We start from the raw sequence: 23,093 nt of genomic DNA, 5'->3' as shown, positions 1-23,093 counted from the left end.
GTAAGTGAATGAAAACCAACAATCTAACTACTCCTCCTCCTCCTCTTCCTCATCTAGACGCCACATGGCGGTTGGCAGGCTTCTTCCTTCCTTCTTGTTCTTCTGCACTGCTCTGCGGCGGCGCCCCCTTCAGACGTGGCGCTTCATGTGCAGCGCCAGATGGTCAGACCTGGAGAAGCACCTGCACACGCAAGTACGTGACATCAATAATCAGTATGTTCACTTTGTATATATTTCTGCATACGTGCTTTCCATCTATCATCATTCTGTCTGTCCATCCTGCTCTCATCCATATGTACATGTATGCACAGAGCTAGGCAGTCCGTCCCGCGGGGTCGGGGGCAGACAATTTTTATGAATAAGGCCGCAGGGTCGAGGCCGTAACAGTACAGAGATTGTAGCCAGACGGTGGGAGACTGACCGGCAAAAAAGGGTCAAGTGCCCAGCTCTGTGTATGCATCCATCCAACATCCATAATTGTATTCATCTCCTGACCCAACAATCTACTGTATTTATCCAACCATCCATATACTCATCCATCTATTCATAAATCCATCTATAGGCATCTATCTATCAATTTATCTCTAGCAGGGGTGGGCAAACTTTTTGATTGGCGGCCCACAACGGGTTCTAAAATTTGACAGTGGGGCCGGACCAGGCGCAGATGGATGGAGTGTTTTGGTGACCTCACCTCATCGGAGAAAAAAAAAAAAACCATTTAATTTGAAATGAAAGTGAACAAAAGCATTACAACAATATATCTGTCTTTGAAAAACCACAATATTTAGAAAATAAAACATTAACAAGGTTTATTCATTTCATTTTTTTTTTTCAAATTCGGCGGGACGGATTAAAACGCTGAACGGGCCGCGTGTGGCCCCCGGGCCACAGTTTGCCCACGCCTGATGTAGAATATGTAGGCATCCTCTCATTGCTCCTTCCAATTATCCAACCAATCAATGATTCATATTTCCATTCATCCATGTATCCATCTATCAATCAATTTGTCTGTCCATCCATCCATCTATAGCAGTGATTCCCAAACAGGGTGGCGTGGCCCATAAGCGTGACCAAAAAGATTATCAGAGGTGTTGCTATAAAATAACCCCATTTTGCTTCATATGTCCATATATATATATATATATATTTTTTTTTAAAAACTGTCACCCTGGCTAAACAGAGGTTAAGAAACACTGATCCATCAATACGTCTGTCTAACAATTCCTCCATTCATCCATTGATCGCCCCGCCTGTCCATCCATCTCCCTCTCAATCTCATGGGTTTTGCAAATTCAGCAAAGGCCGCACATGCAAGACACACACGTGACTTAAGTGTGTGTGTGTGCGAGGACAGATGGCCATGTGGTTAGCGTGTGTCAGTTGTGGGGGTCCAGCTGGTTACGCTGAGAGCCCCTCTCACTCAAAACCCTCTTCATCTTCACTCTTCTTTGTGTCCTCTTCCTCCTCACCTCAAGGGGCCCCAGCTTGATTAGACATGATTAATATATGCACGTGTGTGTGCATATGCGTGTGTGTGTGTGTGTTTACCTGTCGCAGTGGTTGCACTTGAAGGGCTTTGCGCCGGTGTGTTTGCGGTAGTGTCGCGTCAGTTCGTCGCTGCGAGCAAAGCGCCACTCGCAACCTTCCCACGAGCACTTGTATGGCTTCTCGCCTAACACACACACACAAAAAAAGAGGGGGTCACCACGACATCCCATGCCCCGCCGGTTTAACACAATAAACAGTCATAAATGTGCAGGAAATTAAGTCTTTTACTGGTGCACTGTGTTCATTACAAATGACGCGCGCACACACACACAACCCGAGGTGGCGTTTTCTGACATGTAAATGAAGTTTCCTCCCTCAGCGATGGTGTATTGTTCTCGGCATGTGGGCATCCGTGTGTGAGTGTGTTTGACACAGGGGGTCAAACTATTAGGGACAGCTCACACAATACAATTTTGGACCACAATCATGAACACATTGTCTGTCAAAAAAGTGTGCATGGTCATATCATTAGCTGGTGTACCTAATCAAGTGACTTTATGCAGCCCACTCGCTGCTACCGTGTGTGTATGTGGCAGTCATAATTGGGGGTTTTAACAAGTCCTAATGGGGTGAAATACGACAGTGGACACGCAGCAGATGCCGCACACACACTATACAAAACAATACATCTTTATTTGCATAGCCCGTTTTGCAACGGCTGGAGCTGTAACAAAGCACTTTACAGAACAAACACACACGCGCACACGTGTCACATTTATACACACATGGAATAAAGAACAAAAACAAATGTATAGATATAAACACTCATTTACTCGTGCTAAAACTCACAGTAACACACACACACACAAACAAAGACATTTACACACGCACACAACAGACATGTACAAATTACACAAACTCTCTCACGCACACACATAAAATCAACAGAATCCCAGCTGTGCCCTGTTATCCAATCTGATTTTTTTATTGTCTAAACTAGTATTGTGGTGGCGTTTAATGAGGCTGTTCTGATGTCACATGACTTGGACGACAGTGGCCTGGAGGTCCAGGTGGTGCTCACACTCTTGTCATCAGATAATCCCGCGCAACGCTGGCGCCGCTAATCCAACCATGATGCTACGGCATGCGTGTGTGTGTGTGTGTTACATGTGGGTGGGCGGTGTCCTCCCCTCCCATTACAAGCATAATGCTTTCATTAGCACTTTCATTAGCCGTTTAATTAGCTTAGTCTGCCTTTTTGGGGGGCTTACAATAAGCATAAATCAATGTCACATCAAGTGAACTTTTTTTTTTTTTTTACATTTGCAATAATGTTAAAATGTGGCTCGAAACTGTCTATATATTAAGGTTTTATGATGGCCACGGTTTGATACGGACTATTTCCGACCAGGAAAACTTTCATCTGGTTGTTCTATGGCTGGATAGGTAGATGAATGTTAAAAATCGGCTTTTAGGACCGTATCAAACGCACAAAAATTAACCACGAGAACACGTGGAGTTGGTGGATGGACCTTGGCACAATATAAATACCTAAAAAATTATGAAGGTGTATGCCTACTCAATACAGCACCCCATCCCCCTCGCTGCCCCCCCCCTTGCTTGACTTTGGTTGCCAGGCAACTGCATCACTCTCCTCTCTAATTGGCTGCCGGATTGTTCGTGTCAGTCAAGCTTCCTCACTCTCTCTCCCACCCCCTCCCACACATTCCCACCCTCCACAAACACACACACATGCACACGTTCCCTCAGTTGCTAGGTGACTTCTCCATCACGCATCCTTGCCTCATCGTGCAATAATAGGCTGGCGTCATGGTTGCCGCGGCGTCAGGCCCAGGTCCGCCTCCCTCAGAGTGTATGTAAGTGTGTTTGTGCGTGCACACTTAAAAAAAAAAAAGGGGGGGGTCGATCGGGGCAGGGGGGGAAGGGCAATTAGAGGAGACGGGTGTGAAACTAGTGCCTGTCTGACACCTGCGGCCCCGCACATACGCACACACACACGCGCGCACACATACACGAACGCTCACACACGACGGGCGTGCATGTTGTGCGTCACATGTGTCATGGATCCACACACGTCGCAAAGCGTGACACTAGTCACTTTTTCACTTGTATAGGGTTGTGTAGTATAGCATACAATGTATAGTCGCGTAGTCTTGAGTATGTAATGTATGTAGATAAGGTATTTCCACAGGGCTTTATTCTCAAACCTCTATATTTTCATTTATACATCATAGAACCTTATTTTGAAAACTTGTCAGTACCCAACATAATCACGTTATAGAACTTTCCCATCAAACTTTGGTTTAGGTCCAAGTTATAGTTTCACATTTCAGACCGAACACGCTAAAAAATGCTGGGCTGTTTTCCTAACCCACTCGCCGGGTAGTTATGGATTTTGAGGAGATTGCTTTACTTTTACCCAAGGTTGGGTTAATTATGACCCAGAAAACTGGTTTGAAGGGCTTTAGCTAGTCACCACTTTTGACTGTTTTGTGTAGTGAAGTTGAAGTAGATTCCACATTGATTCAGTCCCTTTTGGATCCAGCGTTTGGATCGACCGTGTCATATAACCATGCTGAAGAATCATTATGAAACCAAGGGCAACGAGGTAACCATCTTCTAGAACCACATTATTGCAATTATTGTATTGTCGAACTCTTTATAGGACCATGTTATATTGTAAACGTGCATTCGTGTTACCTGTGTGCGTCCTCTGGTGCGCTTTGAGGTGCGAGCTCTTGGTGTAAACCTTGCGACAGCCATTAAACTGACACCTGTGTATTCTTTTCTTGTTCTCCGCCGAGTCCCCCGCCAGGCCGGTCCCTACGCCCTGCTCCCCGTCACTTAGCGCACCCCCTGCGGGGCCCAAGGGATGCGACGGCGGGGGAGACGTCAGCGCCCGGGCCGCCACCAACTTGGCCGCCCCCAGGCCCACCTTCTTAGCCACCAACTTGAGCGTGAGCGCGCCGCCCGCCTGTTTCCCCAGGTGCCGCCCCAACTCGGGGGATGAGGGCGGCGTTAGCGACGTGACGGCGGCACTCAGCTGGGCGGCGCTGACACCCGCCACCAGGACCTGATCCTTGCTGTCCGTCAGAGTCTGGAGGAGTTTGGAGTGGACTTTAGGGAGTGGGCTGGGCTGAGCTGGGTAGCCGGCAAGCAGGGGATCTATAAGCTCCTCGTCACTGTCGCCGCCTTGCGTGAGGGCGGGCGCCAGGAGGCGGTCCAGGTCCTCGTCCAGGAGCTCCGACAGTCTTCTCGGCTCCGTTTGCAGGTAACGCTCCAACTCGAGACATGTCTGAAGAACAAAGGACACAGAAAACATGTTAAGGTTGCACTCCTGCACCCTCTAGTGGTCTGGAGGGCTCACAAAAATAAAACAAAAATCACAAGAATAACATACACCACATAGCTTTGCATTAACGCATTCACCGTCATCCCAGGTAAAAGAAATTAATCCTCTTTGTGTGTGAGCATGCTGCCCCCTGGTGGCCAAGGCGCTCAAGCTCAAAGGAGCAGCACAATGCCCATTGAAATATCATGACGAACGTTTCATTCTGTACATTCATTAATCGAGTTATTACAATACAAAAATTGCAAGAAATCTCTCTCGATGGCTATATCAGAGCCTTAACCAAAATGATATCATTCATTTTTCTGCACTGATGTAATAATCACTTCTTGGACAGTGACTACTGCTTTGGGCATAACTGTGCAGGAAAAGTAAGCGGCTGATGATAAACTTCCCCAGACACAGTCAACTATATAGGTGGTAAATTGCCAGATTTACTTCATCCCTGACATATCGTCATTTACCGAGCACAGCGATGCGGCTAACGGGCGTGAAATGGTGTCTTTAACAAGCCGTGTGAAAGGGGCTTATGAGAGAGTATAAATGTATGCATGTGCGAGAGAGGCAAGTCATGTTGAATGTCAGCATCATCAGCTTGCTTGCTTGACGTCTAGGACTGCTGTACGCGCGCGCACACACACACACACGACATATGGAGAAAGGTCACATTAGATAACGCGCAAAATCGACGTCACATTGTGTTACCTTGACAATGACATTGTGTATGCTTATTTTAAATATTACATTTACTATGAAATCTTTTTTGACATTATGGAACCCTTTTTATAGACAGGAGCCGGTCAAAATATTAGGAACGGCTCACTGTATGACACAGTACAGTGTTCCATGCACGGTAATGAACAAGTTGTGTCATTCCGAAAATCAGAAATAAAAATTATGTCCTCCACCAAGAATAAAGACAAAATGCTCGTTACGTGAACTTCTTAGTTTGTTAGTTCATTAGACAGTCGGCCATTTAGTAATTTAGTTCAGGTGTTACTTAGACGGTTAGTACAATAGTTTGTTAGGTGATAACTTAGTTAGCTAGCTAGTTTAAATTAGTTACGCAAGGCAGTCTGTTAGTTGGTAAGGTAGTCAGTTAGCTACTATAGTTAGCACATTAGTCAGTTAGTTGCTTAAACATGACTAATAGTGTGCTAGCTAGTAAGATAGTAGTTAGTATAAGTTAGTTGGTAAGTTGATGAGTAACGGTCAGTTTGTTTGTTCATGATGCAGTTACTTGATCAATCAGTCTGAATGTTAATTTGGTTGTTACTGTTTCTCTAGTCAGCGCGTTAGTAGTATAAATTAGTGAGTGGGTGAGTTAGTGAGAACGTTAGCTAGGCTATTTGTTGGTGATTTCACCCTCTTAGGTTGTTGAGTTAACTACCGGTAGTTATTTATTTGGTCAGTCAAGGAGTTAGTCTGTTAGTACAATAGTTAGTAGGTGAGCTAGTTCGTATTTTAGTTATTGAAATCCAGTGCTAGTCGGTAATGTAATTATTTGCTAAGTTTTGAAATTTGACATTAATAGTTGTGGCTACAGTCTGTTTGCATGGTGAGGCAAAACGGGCCTTGGCGGAGGTCTCCCGCTGGGTAACAATCATTAAAATACACACCCAAACTGTTGTTTTCTCGGCAAACAAGCGCTGATGAGACAAAGACAATTCATGCGCAACATGCATGTGTGAGAGTCCCCATAACGAATGCATGCAGGCAGCTGGCCGAGAGGCTTTTGACTGCACAAAAAAAGCAAACAAGAGTCAAGTGGATCCTCCAGGAAACGTTTCAGTGCACACTGATGACATCATTAACCACCATGATGATGATGATGATGATTATGACGATGAAGTCACATTATGCGCTGCATCTTGGACTTCACACTTCACTGATATGACATCAAGTGCCACAATCATCAGCAAATGTCAGAATACACAAGCCGGAACCAGCAGAATATCTAAACCAAAAAAAAAACAACGCTTATCGGCACATTAGGCTATTAAAGTGTCATATTTCTTTCAATATTTCAAATAACAATGGCTGCGATTTAAAAAAAAAAATGATTGCGTATTAAATCACAATTAGATTATATTTCACAATTGCTCCGCCCAATATTACACCATAAAAAAACATTGCAGTAGGCTATAAAAATGGTCTCAAACGTGCGGAGCACATCAATCATGACTCAGCTTGTGTGTGTGTTTATTTTCCCCTTCAGATGGTGAGTGTTTTCTTTCCTTTTTGTGCACAAATGGCTCCTAATTAAAACGCTTTTTGGCATCTGTCAAAGAGGCTCTTTGAAGCGCCGCCTCCTCCATGGATGCAAGCACTCTGATGGCTCATTAGATGCAAAAGAGGCTTCAAGTGTGTGTGTGTGTGTGTGTGCGTGAAGAGCATAATGACTTAAAGGTGATGATTGCGTGTGTGTGTGTTCAATAGCAAACATAACAACAACGTCAATGATAGAGGGGACCACACTTTTGCTACTGGGGGGCAAAGACAGACACGGGCAAAACTACGTATACGGCCCATCAAACTTGTCCAACTTAAAACTCATTTATCCCATTGACGGCTAAAGACGTCAAAGATACATTTTTTTGACTCAGCTGGTAGTGAATGAGTTAATTTATTAAATCTTTCATAATACATTTCTCAGTGCATGCATAAAAGATGCAGCCTTTAACAATCAAAAAAATAATCACATCCTGTAATTTTCTTTCCTAGTGTAAAAGGCTCGCTTGCATAAAAATTACCATTCAAGGACGGCACAAAACTTCTGATCAGCAAACCAACTTCAATTGCAGGAACTCATTTTGTGCATCTTTTCCACAAAACAACCCACGATTTTTTTCCCCATTATTATCGAGGCACTATGTTTGTCCAGTATCTCATTCCAAATCCACAAAAAATCTTTTGTGCTAGTCACACACATTTACACACACCCTCACACACACACACATTCACTGTCGCAAATACTCTCATGCACAAACACACTATCTTGAACATGCGTACTCACACACACTCACACACAAACAAATACAACAAATTTCACTGTCTGTGCTTATTAAATACGACGGCATAAAATTAATTAACATCATAATCGCACTCGCACACACATGCAGACAGGCGCACACGCGTACACACAAACGTACCGTAAAACACACACACACGCCCGAGACTAAGGGGACAAGGCAGGTACAAGCTTTTAATTTGAAGCATAATTTAATACTGCTTAAACAGGCTTATGCTCATTCTGTGTGCGTGTGCGTGCGTGTGTTCGTGTGCGTGTGTGTGTGTGTGTGTGTGTCCCAGGCCATTTGAGTAATTGGCTGAGATGGAGGGATTGGAATCGGCGGTAGAATCATCTGCTCCTCCGTCAGCTGAGCTTTCTCTTAATTAAACTCTCACTGCGTGTGTGTGGGTGTGTGCGGGGGTGGGCGCGCGTGTGTGTGTGTGTGTGTGTAATTGCGTGCATGTGCATGTGTGCTAGTTATTTGTCATGTCGCCCCGTGCCGCCAGGAAGAAGATAGGCCCGCCGTCCAGACATCCTTTTCAGACACTCACACACACGCATACAAAATGCTAAACGCTCTTTGTATTGAATTTCCAGTGAAAGCAGCAGATCCTTGAAGGCATCTCTTGCAGCACAATTGAGAAGGAAAACAAACCCTGATCTTCAAAGGCAAATAAATAAAGACTAATAAAATGATTACGTCTTTGTGTGGGGATGAATTGTGTGTAATGTGTAGTATGAAAGCCGCTAATTGGACAAGTGCTGGTGAAATATAGCGCATCATTAGCATCTTTCAAGCGACGTGCTTTTATCTGCTTGCCGTTTGGTGACAACGTAATGCGTCTCCACATTCCTCTCCTTATCGGAAAAAAAATATCGTTTTTGTTTTTTTTGTCTTGTCTTTTTTTTTCCAAGTTTAAAATGACTCTTCATAGAAAAAGTTTGTTTTCAATGTCGCACGGATGCTTCAAACCCTTGTAAGATATTTGTATCCTATGTCATGATTTTTGGGAACCTGCACTTGGAAGCGCCTCTCCTGGACCGGTCCCATTTCCACCAGAGGAAAGTGGGCTTGTCTTTCCAGCTCTGGTGAAGTAGCTAATGTGTCATGTGTAGCAGAAAATGTGTCAGTGGCTGCGTTTAAAGGACTGCCACTGAGAGGAACGCAGTCGACACAGTAGGACTTGTAATAACTATTCTTAACTCATTCACGACCAGCCGAGCAAAAAAAAAAAAAAAAAAAAAAAGGACATTGGACGTCTTAAGTCGTCAATGGCAGTAAATGAGTTAATATCTATTCAAATATTTTTTTAAGTCGTCTATCTGGGAGAAAGACATATAGTGAGAAAAAAACACAAATATATTTGGGACAAAATGGTGGATTTATTAGAAAATTATGTTTTAATTCATACTTGAGTCAAAAAATCTATCTGAAAAAAATTAAATATTTTTGAGGAAACAAAGTTCATAAAAATAAAATAAAAAGATAAGTCGTGTATTTTTTTCAAGTCATCAAATCTAAAAAATATTTTAAAAAAAACCTTAAAAATAATCTTTTTAATTTTTTTTATAATAATAATAAATAATAATATTTAATGTTCAAAAATTTTGGGGGAATTTTTTTTCCCTCCCAAATAATACAACTTGTTTGTTTTTTTGGCTTTGCGTTTCGCATGCGTGACACATTGAAACTTTTCAGAAACATTTGACTTTTTCAGAACTTTTAAATTGCTTTTATGTGCTTTTTGCCCTTCTTCAAACCTTGACTATTTATTCATTGCAGTCCTGAGAGTCATTGCGGGGCGGACGTCTGCCTCGAGCAGCCGTTTCAAGCAAAAGACACCGATGAGAAGAAAACAACTTTTAATTTGCAATTTCAGTCGGCGCAGTCTCATTTGAGTCGGATAAAAGGTGACGCACGTACGTACGCGCACTGTAACACTCTCTCACACATCGACACGCACACCCACAAATGCACGCAAACATTCTCACGCAGACACACACTAGCACGTGCACACTCACACAAAACAATCAATGAAATAACACACACTCATACACACAGGCAGACAAAAGCTAACTCTCAAACATGCACAAACACACACACACACAACACATATTCGACACACACTTTCACATACAAGCACATATGTGAGCATACACATACACACACGCACACATACACGCACGCACGCACTCTGTCTGTTTTGCTAATTGAGCGTGAAAGTAGCACATCAACGGCGTGATTTAAAAGTGCCGTTTAGGCTTCTTCTTTTAGGGAAGGGAACATTAGCGACAAGCTTCAGTCACCTTCACTAGGACGTTCTGGAGCTCTTTGGGCAATTCAGACCCTTGAAGCATGTGTCCCTAAGCAACGTGAAATTTGCTTGACATGTCGATCAAGAGAAGACCCGCAAAAAAAAGTCTCTAGAAGCCATCCCTAACATCCAAGACAAAAAAAAAATCTAAACTCATGTTAGTCATTTTCAGGCTGTTATTTGATAGAGAAAATTCTGCCCCTGAATGCAATTCCACCAGGACACAATAAATTTGGTCGACGTGCACCATAAGTAGCCCCACAAAAAAAGCTTCAAGAAGCCATGCCTGAAGAAACACAAGAAGTCTGCCATTTTGCTTTCAAGTGACAATGTCTGGGTCATTTTCCGGGCGCGCTTCAAAATGCAAGAGAAAGTGGTCCTTAATCAACTCCACAGGCTCAGCCCTTGACCAAACATCTTGTTTTATGAATTATGATTTTTGTGATTAGGATTACTATATTACGATACAAACTGCAGTTGTGTGACAGACGAGTGAGTGTTTAAGACAATGAAGCGAACCTGAAGGGGGTCCCAGCTGTTGTTGAGTCCTAATGGATTAACCCTTTGTCTTCTTTCTGCATGCGCATGTGTGTGTGTGTGCGCGCGTGTGTGTGTGATTTGATGATTTCAGGGATGAGGTCATTGTGAAGTGTGAGCATGCGTGACTCGGCGTGTGTGAGTGAAACAAAGACTTCTGGGAGTGCGTCTGCGATTACTTCACTGCTTATGAATGCATTTATGAATATGGAATGTGCGTGTGCGCGCGTACAGTGGGGGTGAGTGTGTGTGTGTGTGTGTGTCTACGTCTGCACTGCTTTTATATTAGTTATTGGCGTTACACGCATTTGCCGGTCATCTTATTAATTACAATTTTACCCTCACGTGGTGGTCAGAATATTAGGAACACTTATCATTTTAAAAGTCAGTTGCTTAAAAAAAAAACAATTCGTTTTTGGCAAAACAGTTTTGTTTTGGTCCTAAAAAAAAAATAAAAAAATAAAAAACTTCATATGTATTTCATGCATTATATTTAAAAAAGTTAATATTTTGTAGTAAATTGAAAACACTGAAATACTGAATTTTTAATTACCTTGAGAATACGACATTGATTTAGTAATACTTTTACCATTAATTTAATTTATTAATGCACATAGTAATAATAAAAAGAAATATAAGCTTGACTAATTTCCCTATTTACCCATCATTATTTAATTCAACAAAAATAAAATGCAGATAAAATCATTCCAAATGTATTAATTTACAAATCTCTATTTAATAAAAAAAAAAAAAGGAAATAAAATGAATGACACGTTGAATGAACCATGACCTAACAGACATGTTGTGATGACAACCATCGCTTTGCAGATGTGGTTGCCATGGCAACCAATCACGCGAGGGGGGCAAAAAGAGCACCTGGTTGCCTCCGGGGACCTCCATCACCATCTTAGCCTCACCGCAGTCTGACCTCCAGAGATTTTTTTTTTTGTGGGGGGGGGTCCTCTCACTTTGCTACTTTGCTGGAAAGCAGAGCGGGTAGTCACATGACTCATGCGTGCGTGTGTGCGGGTGTGCATTAGAGAGCCATCCTGGGGTGAAAAGAGAAACACCCTCCGCATTTCCATTTTGCTTTGTCCTGCAGTTCAACCCTAAATAATTCACATGTACTGTGCGCACACATGTGCACACGCGCACATGCATGAACACACACACACACACACACACACACACACACACACATACAATGCTGTTCTGCGACTGGCATCACAGTGATGCTCTCTCTTGGAGTGAAAAACAAAAAAAAAAAAAAAAAAAAAAGAAATGAGGTCATCTTGGAAGAGTCCCAATTTACTCCTTCCAAAAAAAAGAAAAAAACAGCAAAAAAGGACATTTTCACGCAGAAATTATCATCTGGTATGGTGTAAAATAGTCATCGCTACTGTTTTTTTTTTTTTTTTTTTAAAAAGGAAAATAGCGGCATCTCACAATTAGACCACAAAAAGCCTTACAGTTGACTTTTACTGTAAATCTGACACACAAAACAGAATTAGACATTGTAGAATTACACACCAAACGTTCCATCAAAACGTATTTCTTACAAAAGGATGCTAGCTTAATGCTAACATATAATACAAAATATCAAAAACAAGCTAAAGGAAATTAGCATTGATGTCATAGTAAACCTCACAACAGCTTAGAGCACACAAGAATGCCCACAGTGTGATAAAAGTATGCTAGCTTAATGCTAAGATACAACACGAAACACCATAGACAGGCTAATGGAAATTAGCATTGATGAAATTACAAAACTTCAATCAGCTTCCACTTTCACACATTCGGAGCAGAAACACAAACAGAGATTATGCAAAGCTCACGAGACTGCATTCTCTCATCTCTGTGGAAAAAGCGTGCACGCGCACACACGCGCACTCTTGTGAATTCCTCATGGACTACACTAACCCACAAAACAAAGCAAAAGTCATTGTGGCTTCACGCTGCGTTGCCATGACGTCATTCGTCTGTTAGCTACATGGACCACGTAGTAGATCTGCATTATGTAAAAGAAGTGCACCACATGGACTCGCACTCGCCTCCTCGCTCGCCAAAAGCACGTCAACGTACGTAGACGTACACCACCTGGACTGACAAATATGAAAACGCACTTTGAATGACACAAACTAGAAATACGTAGCCTAGAAGAACATTGCGTTCTGACCAAATTGGATCAAGATCAGGTACAGGAAGTGTGACCTGCTCCTTCCTGTACTACGACTTCCCCTTTGTCTATTTCCTGTCTTGATGTTTATCTAGTTTTGTCTTAGTGATCCTCGCCTCAGAGACAAACGTCTCCGCTGTTATTCCCAAGGTCATCCTCCTCCTCCTCTTCATCGACCCATTTACTCTACACGCGCGCGCACTCACGCACACACGCACACAACAATCATTCATGCATAAAGCTACGCTGAAATGGTGGCACACTCTGGATGCACACACACACACACACGCGCACCCCCCCGCACACACACACGCACATATATAGAGTGCCTAAAACAAAGCGACATCGCCAAATGAGCGTCCAGAGGGTCTTTGATGTTGTTGTGTTGCTATCGATCAGAACATAAACGCGGCGTTAGTGGTCGGGTCCGCGAGATCAATGACCACCAGACAGAAGTCATCAAACACCTATCCGAGTCGCCAACAACTGAAATGCTGACATGGAGTGTGTGGTGGGGTGTGCGCGCGTGTGCGTATATTGTATTTTTTTTTTTTTTTTTAAGAACTACACACTTTTTTTCTGATAAAAAATGTAACGTTTATTAAATATCTTTTTTTTTTCACAAAAATATATGCCTTTTCATGAAAACGTTTTTTTTTGTCCAAAAATGTGATGAAGATATAAAGGTAAGGCTTTCATTCTGAACAGAAACTTAATTTTACAAAGATGAAAAAATATGAAAATGATTTTTTTGTTCTTGTTTTTTTTTTCTTGAAAGCCTACGCTTCTTTTCTCAGGACTTTTTCTACCCCAAAAATGTAAATAGGCCAAAAAGTTAATTTGATCAAATGAAAAAAAGTATTTTCTCGAAGATAAACCTTTCTACTAAAAACCTTTCCACATGGATGGCATTTTTTCTTACATAAAAACAGGCAACTTTTTCCCATAAAAATAAGCCATTTTTATGTGAAAATGTATTTTTCTAGTAATATTATTTTCCTATAAATATATTGGTTTTATTGAGAATGTAAACGTTTTTCATGAAAATATCAAAACGTTGCCTTAAAAAGAAGATGACATTTGTTTGTTCTTGAAAATCTACAACCTTTTCCTGAAAATACTAACTTTTATTCCACTCACACACGCACACACACACACCCACACACACACACTAAATGGACCTCCTAAAATGTCTCAGCCAGGCCTGTGAGGCAACTTCGGATGTTACCATGGCAACACAACTCACGGGGCTAAAAGTTCGTGCAAGCCCAAACTGTGCGTAACCTTTACATGTGTATTACTGCGTACGTGCGCGTGTGTGCGTGCGTGCGTGCGCGTGGCAAGAGAGAGCTAGCTTGCCAACACGGCCTGAAGCTAGCAAGACAACACACACACACACGCACACCCCCCCCCCCCCCCCCACACACACACTTGTACAGTAGAGAAGTGTAGGGATGCACATAATAATTGATAAATGCATCAATAACAATTTGGTCAGTTATGGCCGGATATGGAATTGATTTATTGCGTTTAAAAAATCAAACGATAACAACATGTGCTATCACCAGAGGCAACTTTGATTCAATCACACCCAGTTTGCTGGCTAAAGAAACCACAAACCAACAATGACGGACAAGTACAATTGACTTTCTCGTCGATCACGTGGGATTGAGGAACCTGGAAGCAGTTGAGTCACATTTCGGCAGGAAACGGGAGTTCAGAACACTCTCTAGAAAGCAAAGGAAATCAATCTGCAAACTGTTAGACTTGCATGCTTTCATTTGCATGGCGGCTTGTTTTTAAATTAATATCGCATGTCGGACATTGTGTCACACACACACAAAGGACTTTTCCGCCTTCCTGATTTGTTTTCTATGACAACCCGTTAAGGCAGTTGCCTTGAAATTGTCAACTCTTGCCAATCAATTTATAATATCTCGTGTCTTTTAACTGACACGCACAAATATTTGCCACCTTCCTGGTTACTTCTGGTTTTGTTTTTCTATGGCAGCCTGTTTAGGCAGCAGCCCATTCAGGCAGCCATTTGTTTCCTCTTTTGTTTTCATTTACTGTCGGAGGCGGCTTTAAAGAAGTCGGTGATTGCTGAGCAGCTTGTAATGTCAAATGTCTTTTTATTGACGCGCAGAAATCTCTCGCGCTTGTGTTTACACTCTGCTCTGTTTTCTATGGCAGCCCGTTTAGGCAGCTGGTTTAAAATTTCTAGTCCATCATGCCTAGCCCTCGTGTCTTTTCATTGACACACACACACACACACACACATATTAAAATGCTCAATGATTATTGAGCAATTAATAAATGTCTAGCATCTTTTAACTGACACACACATGAAAAACTTTGTTGCATTGTTGTTTACTTCCTGTTCTTTTCCGTCCGCTCGCTTAGGTAGCCGGTTTGAAATAATCAATGATTGCCAAGCAATTAATCACGCCTCTCCCTCGTGCTTTATCCCCTTTGTCTGCCTTCATTGACACACACACACACCCCCACCCGCACACGCACACACACACATGCACACCCAACCAAGTGTAAAGATGAGGACGACTTTCACAACCCAACTTTGTGGTCGTGCCTCATTTGTTCCGCTTTGACAGCGCCGTACTCCCGACTAGTTTGTCCGGGTAATAGTCTCTTATTTAATCTCCCGCGCCGGCGACTGAATGCCTCATTCACCTCCTGAATTATGGTCTACCCAATGTGCGCGCGTGTGCGTTACACAGATGAATCGATGTGCCGCCTCACAGAAAGGAGTGTTCGCACCAGAAAGGATGATCAATCAAACGCAGATTGCTCATCAAAGATCAGCTTGTCTTTTCATCACTTTTTCTTTCCATTGGTGAAATCTGCTGATCTGCACTTTCATTAGCCATAGTTCCCGTGAACGAAATGTTCACATTCAAAACTTTGGTTTTATTAAAAAAAAAAAAAAAAAAGAGGATAAGGAAGAGGACCAGTCATTCAGGTTCTCTGTCATTTGCTTCCTCTTTTCTTCATTCTTTGTTTTGTTTCCTCTTTTTGTCTGACCAGGAAGCAGCTGTTCACTTACGCAATAGCGTGAGAGCGCGAGAGAGAGAGAGCGAGAGAGCGAGTCGACAAAGAAAAGACAGACACTAGGAACATGCATGATTAATTGATTGACAATCACCGACAGTTTGCAGAAACAGCTGCCGAAATGGGCATACAAATCAAAGTTTGGGAACCAAAAAGTGCTCATTTTTTAATAATGACAGGACGCACAAAAAAAAAGTCCCCAGATTTGAAGATTTACTATAACAACTTGATTGCAATAGCCAAAGTTGGAAAAAAAATAGGCCCTGATCCCAGTTTTATCGATCAACATGAAATTTGGTGGACATCTCCATCATGACAGCTCGCACGGCAAAATATTAAAGTTGGAGTATATTGCCATTGAAATCTGAAAATATGTTAAATCCTTTAGGTTTCTACCACTGCACTTGGTACCCCAGCGGCAGGCTGCCAAAAAGTAATTTGAGACCAGACGATAGCGGTCAATGTACACGTCTCTCGCTGTTCTTATCTCCTGTGCCGCCGAGATTCCCATCGGGAATTCAGAGCCGCGCCGTAACGGATCGGCGGCATATCGGCGGCACGCAAGCGTCTGGAAACTCGCCAGGATCCATGAGGACGCCGCGTCGAATCAATCCATCAATCGGGATGAAAGCGGATGAAACGACGACAGCGAGCAACAGGCGGGAAGGCAAAAACGCTTTTAAGCGGAATGTGGTAAAAAATAGCGGGAGAAAATGTTATGCGAGGCTGGAAAGTCTGGATTTATTGTCACACACACACGCGCACACACACAAATCCCAAAAGGCCATCACATCATTCCCAATCCGCACAGACGCAGCAATTATACAGCGAGGAGGAGCTGCTGCTGTCAGACGCAACAAGGCTAACAGACAGGCGGGACTTTGCGGGTGTGTGAGTGTGCGTGTGTGTGCGTGTGTGTTTAGCAGTCGAGCAAAGCAGTTGATGAGAGAGGACAAAGAAGAAGACACAGGAAGCAACCAAACATGACGAGGCCTGTGTGTGTGTGTGTGTGTCCACAGAGAAAGAATTTTGAGGAAACTTGACATAGCCCGATACATTTCAGATGACATGTTTCTTTTTAAAACAGAAGATTTCCATTCGCAATAATGCCTTCATTTACTCAACTACAGAGACTGCGACTATATTACTTTTTTTCCAAATGACACCGGACAGCATTTAAATATTCATAAAAAGAACCATTATGGACCCTTAACAGACACACACAACATTGTGGGTCAACCACATGTCAGTGTCTACGAGAACAGTATTCAATTTGTCCACATTTTAAAAGATTATCTATAACTATGCAAACTTTGCAGGACAAAAAGCACACAACATTGTAGAGCAACCACATGTTGATAGTCTAACAGAATTGTAATTAAAGACGCTGTCTCCAAAGATGATCTATGAAAAGTGCATTGAAGGCAGGAAAAAAAAAAAGTCTACAAACATGGACGTGCACAACGTTGTGGAGGGACTAAATTGTCAGTCATCACCACATTAGATTATCTTAAAAAAAAAGGCTGATTTAGCAAGACAAAATGTGTATAGTAAATGGATGCACACAACGTTGTGGAGCGACCACATGAGGGTCAACTGGAATACTAATTAATGCTGGCATCGCCGTATAGCATGAGGTCATCTTTAAAAATGCATGATGTGTGGGAAAAATGAGTCCCGTAGCTCATCATAAAAAACAGACTCGCACAACATTGTGGAGCGATTACATATCAGAATCTACTTGAACGGTAATCACTGTCTCCACATAACGGGAGATTGTCTTTACAAATCAGGAAGAACAAATAAGGGACGAAGTAGTAGAATGCCGACATGGTCGGACAAAACATTGTGGAGCGGCCACATGTTAAGAGCTTACTGGAATGCTAATCATCGTTTAAGAAGCCATGCTACAAATGAGCTCAAGAAGACTTTGATGTCCGTTTGCGTGAACGCCCTTGTCCAAACTAGACGAAAAGCTAATCGTGAGTTAGCCTCTGGTCGAAAGACAACATTTATACTTCATGACAGGTGGCTAGCTTGTAAGTAGCCTGTTGCTAAGTTGTGTCTTTCCCTGAAGTTGTTTTCCGCAGTTGTTGGACAGGGACAATGGCTTTCTACACAAAAACGTCGGCAGAATTGGGAACCTTCATAGTTCCGTGCCGGCATCACTGCATACTTCACACACAGGCTGAAAGTTACATCTTGGATGCTACTTTCAAGATTGAGTGTTCTCCTATTCTGCATATGTGCCTTTCATGCAGACCAGCAGAGAAAGTTCAGGTTTTAATAGGCAGTGTAAAAGGCGCTGACCCCAGCTAGAATTTAAGTCACGACTCTGATAACGACTTACAAGCTGAAAAATTGCCAACTTGGTTGACTTTGATTCCATGTTATTGCCATTCAAACAAAACAGCAGGTAAAGTTCCCACTATAAAAGGCAGTGTGAAAGGGGCTACAAATCCCTCAAAATAGCTTCATATGTCTGATTTTACATCCGAGGGAGGAACACGGTATTCGAGGGAATGACTTTGTTCCCCACCTCCCGCCCCTCATTCCATGTGGATGCCTTTTACACTGAAAAAAAAAAACAGGTGGAAAATGACAGTTTTTACTGCTGTCGAGTAAATGTAGACTTAATGGATGGGACGGGGCTTCATTCAGTACTGTAGGCGTAATGGACATGTGGGCCACACACACGTGCACGCGCGCGTACGCATGCACGCGCATAGACACACTGCCACACACTCTGGCCACAGCTGTGCTCATTCAATGTCCATCAGTGTGGAACCATCACACACACACACCCCAATTAACATACCACGTGCTCATTAATAGCTTTTAGTAAGCACGTGATGAGCGTGAATATGATAAACGACGGGACCTGATGTCAACAAAACATTTTTTGCACACACGCACACACACGAGGATGATGATGATGATACATAATTCAGTCTGCAAATTCGCCATGACAGGTGTGCATGTATTATTTAGTAAAAAGGAGCCAGCGGCCATTAGGCGCGTGCGTGCGTACGCATCGATCAGATCGGAGCTGACGCGCGCGGGCCTGTCGCGCACGCGGGCAGGCGCGCGCCCCCACCACAACAACGCTCCACACAAGAAAAGCAGGTTTAAATGCGTATTTTAAAAAAAACAAATCGTGATGAGATATCCGGGATGGACAAGCATAATATTTAAAAATATAGATTTTTTTCCCCCTCGGGGGAAGGCACGTGACAGTTTTTACGAGTGCGTGCGCGCGCCTGAGTGCCTGTCAGCGGACCGCGCTGCGATCCATGTGAGCAAGGAAATTAATAAAAATGTGGAAAAAATGACAAGCCAAAAGTGGACAGCAACGATTGAAAAAAAAAATTGTGTTTTATACAAATTGATGATAAAAATGTGTATATTTAAAAACAAAACAAAAAAAACATCTGCGAACTGACCTGCTGCCAGTTCTCCTCCAGGGAAGGCATCGCGGAGAAATAACCAGTGTCGTGCACCAGTTGGAGTTCCTGGAAAATACTGTAATTAGCCAGCACATCCATGCTTGTTGTGCAAGAACAACAAGAAGAAGTACAAGAAAAATGTCCACAATCAAGCCCAAAAAAGTCCGCTCGGTAGTGTCACATCCAAACAATTATTTCCTCATCTCACGTTTTCGGGGGGGAGAGAAAAACAAATACAAAAAACAACTACTACTGAAGCAGGAAAGCTCAAAAGGGAGCTGCACTTTAATTTTTTTAAAAAAGGAGAAAAATGAAGCTTAGTTTTATCGGTTCCGCCTCTGCTCGCGGCTGCCAGGTTTGCTTCCGCACAGGCAGCTCGCCATGCAGGCTGCGAGTTGCCAGGTCTGCTTCTCGGCACAAGGCTCGTAGCTTCGCCATGCAGGCTTTTGCGGGTTGCCAGGTTAGACACAAGCGAGGACCGGGAGGGGGCGTGGAGTCACCTGTCACTCAATAGCTCGCGTGACCAAATAAGGTAAATTGGTTCGGTGATGTCAGCGCCGGTCGCGGACGGAGGGAGCAGCTCGTGAGAAGGGAGGTGGCGCTGGGAGGGAGATAGGCTCGCCATTGGTTGGATCCCGCTGTCAGCCCCGCCTTTTCACGAAAGGAGGGGGTGAGTTATTTTTAGAGGGCTTTAAAATGAGCGGAGCAAAACTCAAGTCACTCAGTCCAGTGAGGACCTCAGAGAGCGTGCAAGAGCGAGTCGCTCTTCAAAAACAAACAGCGTAAAAAAAGCAGCGTGAGCATACACGTGAAAGCTGCTACGCGACTCAAGCAGCGTGAGCGCGCACGTGAAACACTGTATATCTATTCCCGCCTTTCCCTGTCACATGACGTGGTTGTAGTTCCTGTGGTTAAACATCATGCTAAATAAAAGCAAACTACAGAAACGACTGTGGTCTTCTTTGTCGGAACACAACAAAATCATTGATCATTATTTAAGATTGTTCAGGCAAGAGTTCACAAGCATATTACAAATGGGTTTTAGCTTTTTCATTGACGGAATCACACAACTTGATCATGCTTGAACAATGCTATATTTATATAGAAGAGAAATATATAACAAGGATGAAATGTCATTTTAATGTGATTTTTGTCTTTGTATTGTCCTCCATTTTGTGTCATTACTGCATAGGCAAGGGCTGTCTAGAGGAAATAGAATTTCAATGAAAACAAAACAGAAGTTCTCGTGTTTGGGCCCACTTCCCGTCTTGCTAACTTGGACCCTCCCTATCTAGAGCCACCAGTCTCGAACCTGGGTCTTAAACTGGACCGTGATTTTAAATTTGACTGGCAAATTGGTGCTGTTGTTAAATCCAGCCTTTTCAACTTTGGCAGCAGGCTAATGTAAAGTACCTCCTTTCTTGGCTAGATTACTGTAATGCACTTTATTTTGGAGTCAACCAATCCTCCCTCAAGCGTCTCCAGTTGGTCCAAAATGCTGCTGCTCACCTCTTGACTGGTACTCGTAGGAGGGAGCATATTACTCCTACTCTGGCATCCCTTAACTGTCTTCCTGTACATTTTAGAGTTCTTTTTCAAATTAAATCATGTGTTTTAAAACATATAAAAATGACTTAGATCCACCACCACACAGTCACTATAGTGATAGACACATTTTCACTTCTATAGGTACATAGATATTGCAATATACAAGTCAAATGAAGTCTATTTCGTGTTTCAGGTGCGATACGTTCAGTATAAATTTGCTCGGTGCGTAGTGGATGAAGCAAACATTGTGTAGGGAATTAAGTCCAACAAAGAAAACGTCACATGACGTTTCCCTCAGGTGCGCCACGTCACATCTCCGGGGATGGAGGTGAATGTCTCGGAGGAGGAGGAGGGCGAAGGGGAGGGGTGGAGGAGGAGCAGATGGCTTCTACATGAGCTCTTAAGAAATTTTTTTCCATCATTGATTTTTACTAAGGGAGTGGGGCGGGGGTCTGATCAATAGTGGCTGACAGAAACAGCCGGTCACATTGAAAATACATAGCAATATCACTTCAACTACTTTCATCAACAAATGCTTAAGTGCTGCTAGAACTTGTAGTGTACATGTTCCCTATTAGCAGTAAGCAAATGTTACCAATATAGTGTTACTAAAAGCTAGCATGTTCCCTGTTCGCTGTAACCACATGACACTACTACACCTAGCTAGTGCTCAAATTAATACTGACACTACCGTTAGGTCTATTAGCCACTGCTAGCACTAGAAATCCTGACTTTGCTAGCACTGCTGCTAGAACCAGATCTAGTGTACTAATACCACTGCTACTATTATTACTTGCTTGTACGAATACAACTGCTGCTATTAAAAGTAGTGTTACGACTCTAGCTCTACTAATACAACGTGATACTACTGGCACTACTACTAGGTTTAGTACTACTACAAATCATGTTACTGTTAGCCATACTACAACTACTAGCTCTACTCATACAATCATAGCTACAACTAGCACTACTACTTCTACAAGCACTAGCCAAGGCAGTTTTATTTATACAGCATATTTCATACACAAGGCAATTCAATTAGTTTCACACAAGCAAAGACACAATACCTGTTTAAAAGCATTTAAAAATGTTGAAATTTAACAGAAAACTTAAAAAAACATTTAAAAGTCAAATGAAGAAATAAAAGTGGGTTACTCAAATATTTAAAAGAAAAAAAAAATAAACCAGTACTAATACCACTCGACTACTACTGGCACATACACGCATGGTATTTTAGAAATTCTAACCCCTGTTCCATACATGAAATTGCCCTAACAGGTGTCAAAGTGCCTTTTTGTAAATTAAAGTCACATTGAGATGTCTCATGTGGTTAGCGGAGAGACAAAATGGCAGTTTCAAGCCGTATATGTGTGTATGTGTGTGTATGTATAAACAATAGAGGTGTGTAGTAGAAGAGAGACGTTATCTACTTTTATGAGGCCATAAAACATCTCCGCAGTGACCTTCCTTTGATGGCCGCCCTGCCTAATGCGCGTTTATACGCCACAAACATGTAGCCGCGTCATTACCTTCTCGTTCCATGATTGACAGCTGCAAATATATCATTGCTAACACACACACACAGAGACACACACACATACACACAAACTATTACCGGTGGACTGTGTCCAATGTGTTCTTTTCAAGGGGATGAAACGTAGCGCTAGTAGCTTCACGCTAACATAAAAAAAAATGTTTGCATAATGGCGACACAGGCCGTTGAATTTACCGTTATGCATCTGAGTGCGCACTGGCCAGATGATTCATTATAGCGCCCCCTGGTGCTGTGGCATGCGATTCAGCAACGATTTGAGTGTGTCTTGAAATCCAACAGTGAGTGAACAGGAAGTTGGTTTGCAGTCTGTTACTTTTAATTCTTAGAATTGTACGGTTAAATTTAAGTTTGTAAAAGATCTGATGTGGGTCTTGTAGTACAAGGCTATGCCCCCATTGCAAACAAAGTGGTAACTTATTATTTTGTGAACATTTATAGGAATTAGATTTTTTTGTACTTTTTTTCCTCCTAAATTTTGAATTAATCTTGATTAGGATTAGATTGGACGAGGACTGGAGGTTTTTTTTAATTATTTTTGGGGAGAATTTCGTTTTTGCCCTAACTGGAATTTTTTTC

General features: G+C 42.5%; 1 protein-coding gene across 4 annotated transcripts; it reads right to left on the bottom strand.

Annotated features, from left to right (window-relative positions):
- Nucleotides 1–22,745, bottom strand: LOC148323684 (Krueppel-like factor 7). 4 transcript variants are annotated; one of them, XM_088315524.1, is made up of 5 exons: nt 22,692–22,745; nt 19,412–19,480; nt 4,210–4,804; nt 1,549–1,672; nt 1–181 (listed from the first exon to the last, which is right to left on the bottom strand). In XM_088315524.1, exons 2-5 carry the CDS (start codon nt 19,439–19,441, stop codon nt 130–132), a joined length of 801 nt encoding a protein of 266 aa, XP_088171650.1. In that variant the 5' UTR covers nt 19,442–19,480; nt 22,692–22,745; the 3' UTR covers nt 1–129. The 4 variants fall into 4 exon arrangements, with proteins under 4 accessions (XP_088171650.1, XP_088171647.1, XP_088171649.1 ...); XM_088315521.1 differs by having other exon boundaries at nt 22,578–22,720; XM_088315523.1 differs by lacking the exon at nt 22,692–22,745 and adding an exon at nt 22,492–22,660.
- Between the last annotated feature and the right edge of the window lie 348 nt (nt 22,746–23,093).

Source organism: Idiotropiscis lumnitzeri, chromosome 14 (genome assembly GCF_059441095.1).
Source record: "Idiotropiscis lumnitzeri isolate Australia: NSW breed Sydney's pygmy pipehorse chromosome 14, RoL_Ilum_1.0, whole genome shotgun sequence".
NCBI lineage: Eukaryota > Metazoa > Chordata > Actinopteri > Syngnathiformes > Syngnathidae > Idiotropiscis > Idiotropiscis lumnitzeri.
The sequence above is the reverse complement of the archived record's forward strand: the minus strand, read 5'-3'. Positions and strand labels throughout refer to the sequence as shown.

Coding starts and splice junctions, on each gene's coding strand:
- LOC148323684 (XM_088315520.1), bottom strand. CDS start 19,513: ATGGATGTGCTGGCTAATTACAGTATTTTCCAGGAACTCCAACTGGTG. Junction 4,805..19,411: donor TGGAGGAGAACTGGCAGCAG/GTCAGTTCGCAG, acceptor TTTGTTCTTCAG/ACATGTCTCGAGTTGGAGCG. Junction 182..1,548: donor AAGTGCAACCACTGCGACAG/GTAAACACACAC, acceptor TTGCGTGTGCAG/GTGCTTCTCCAGGTCTGACC.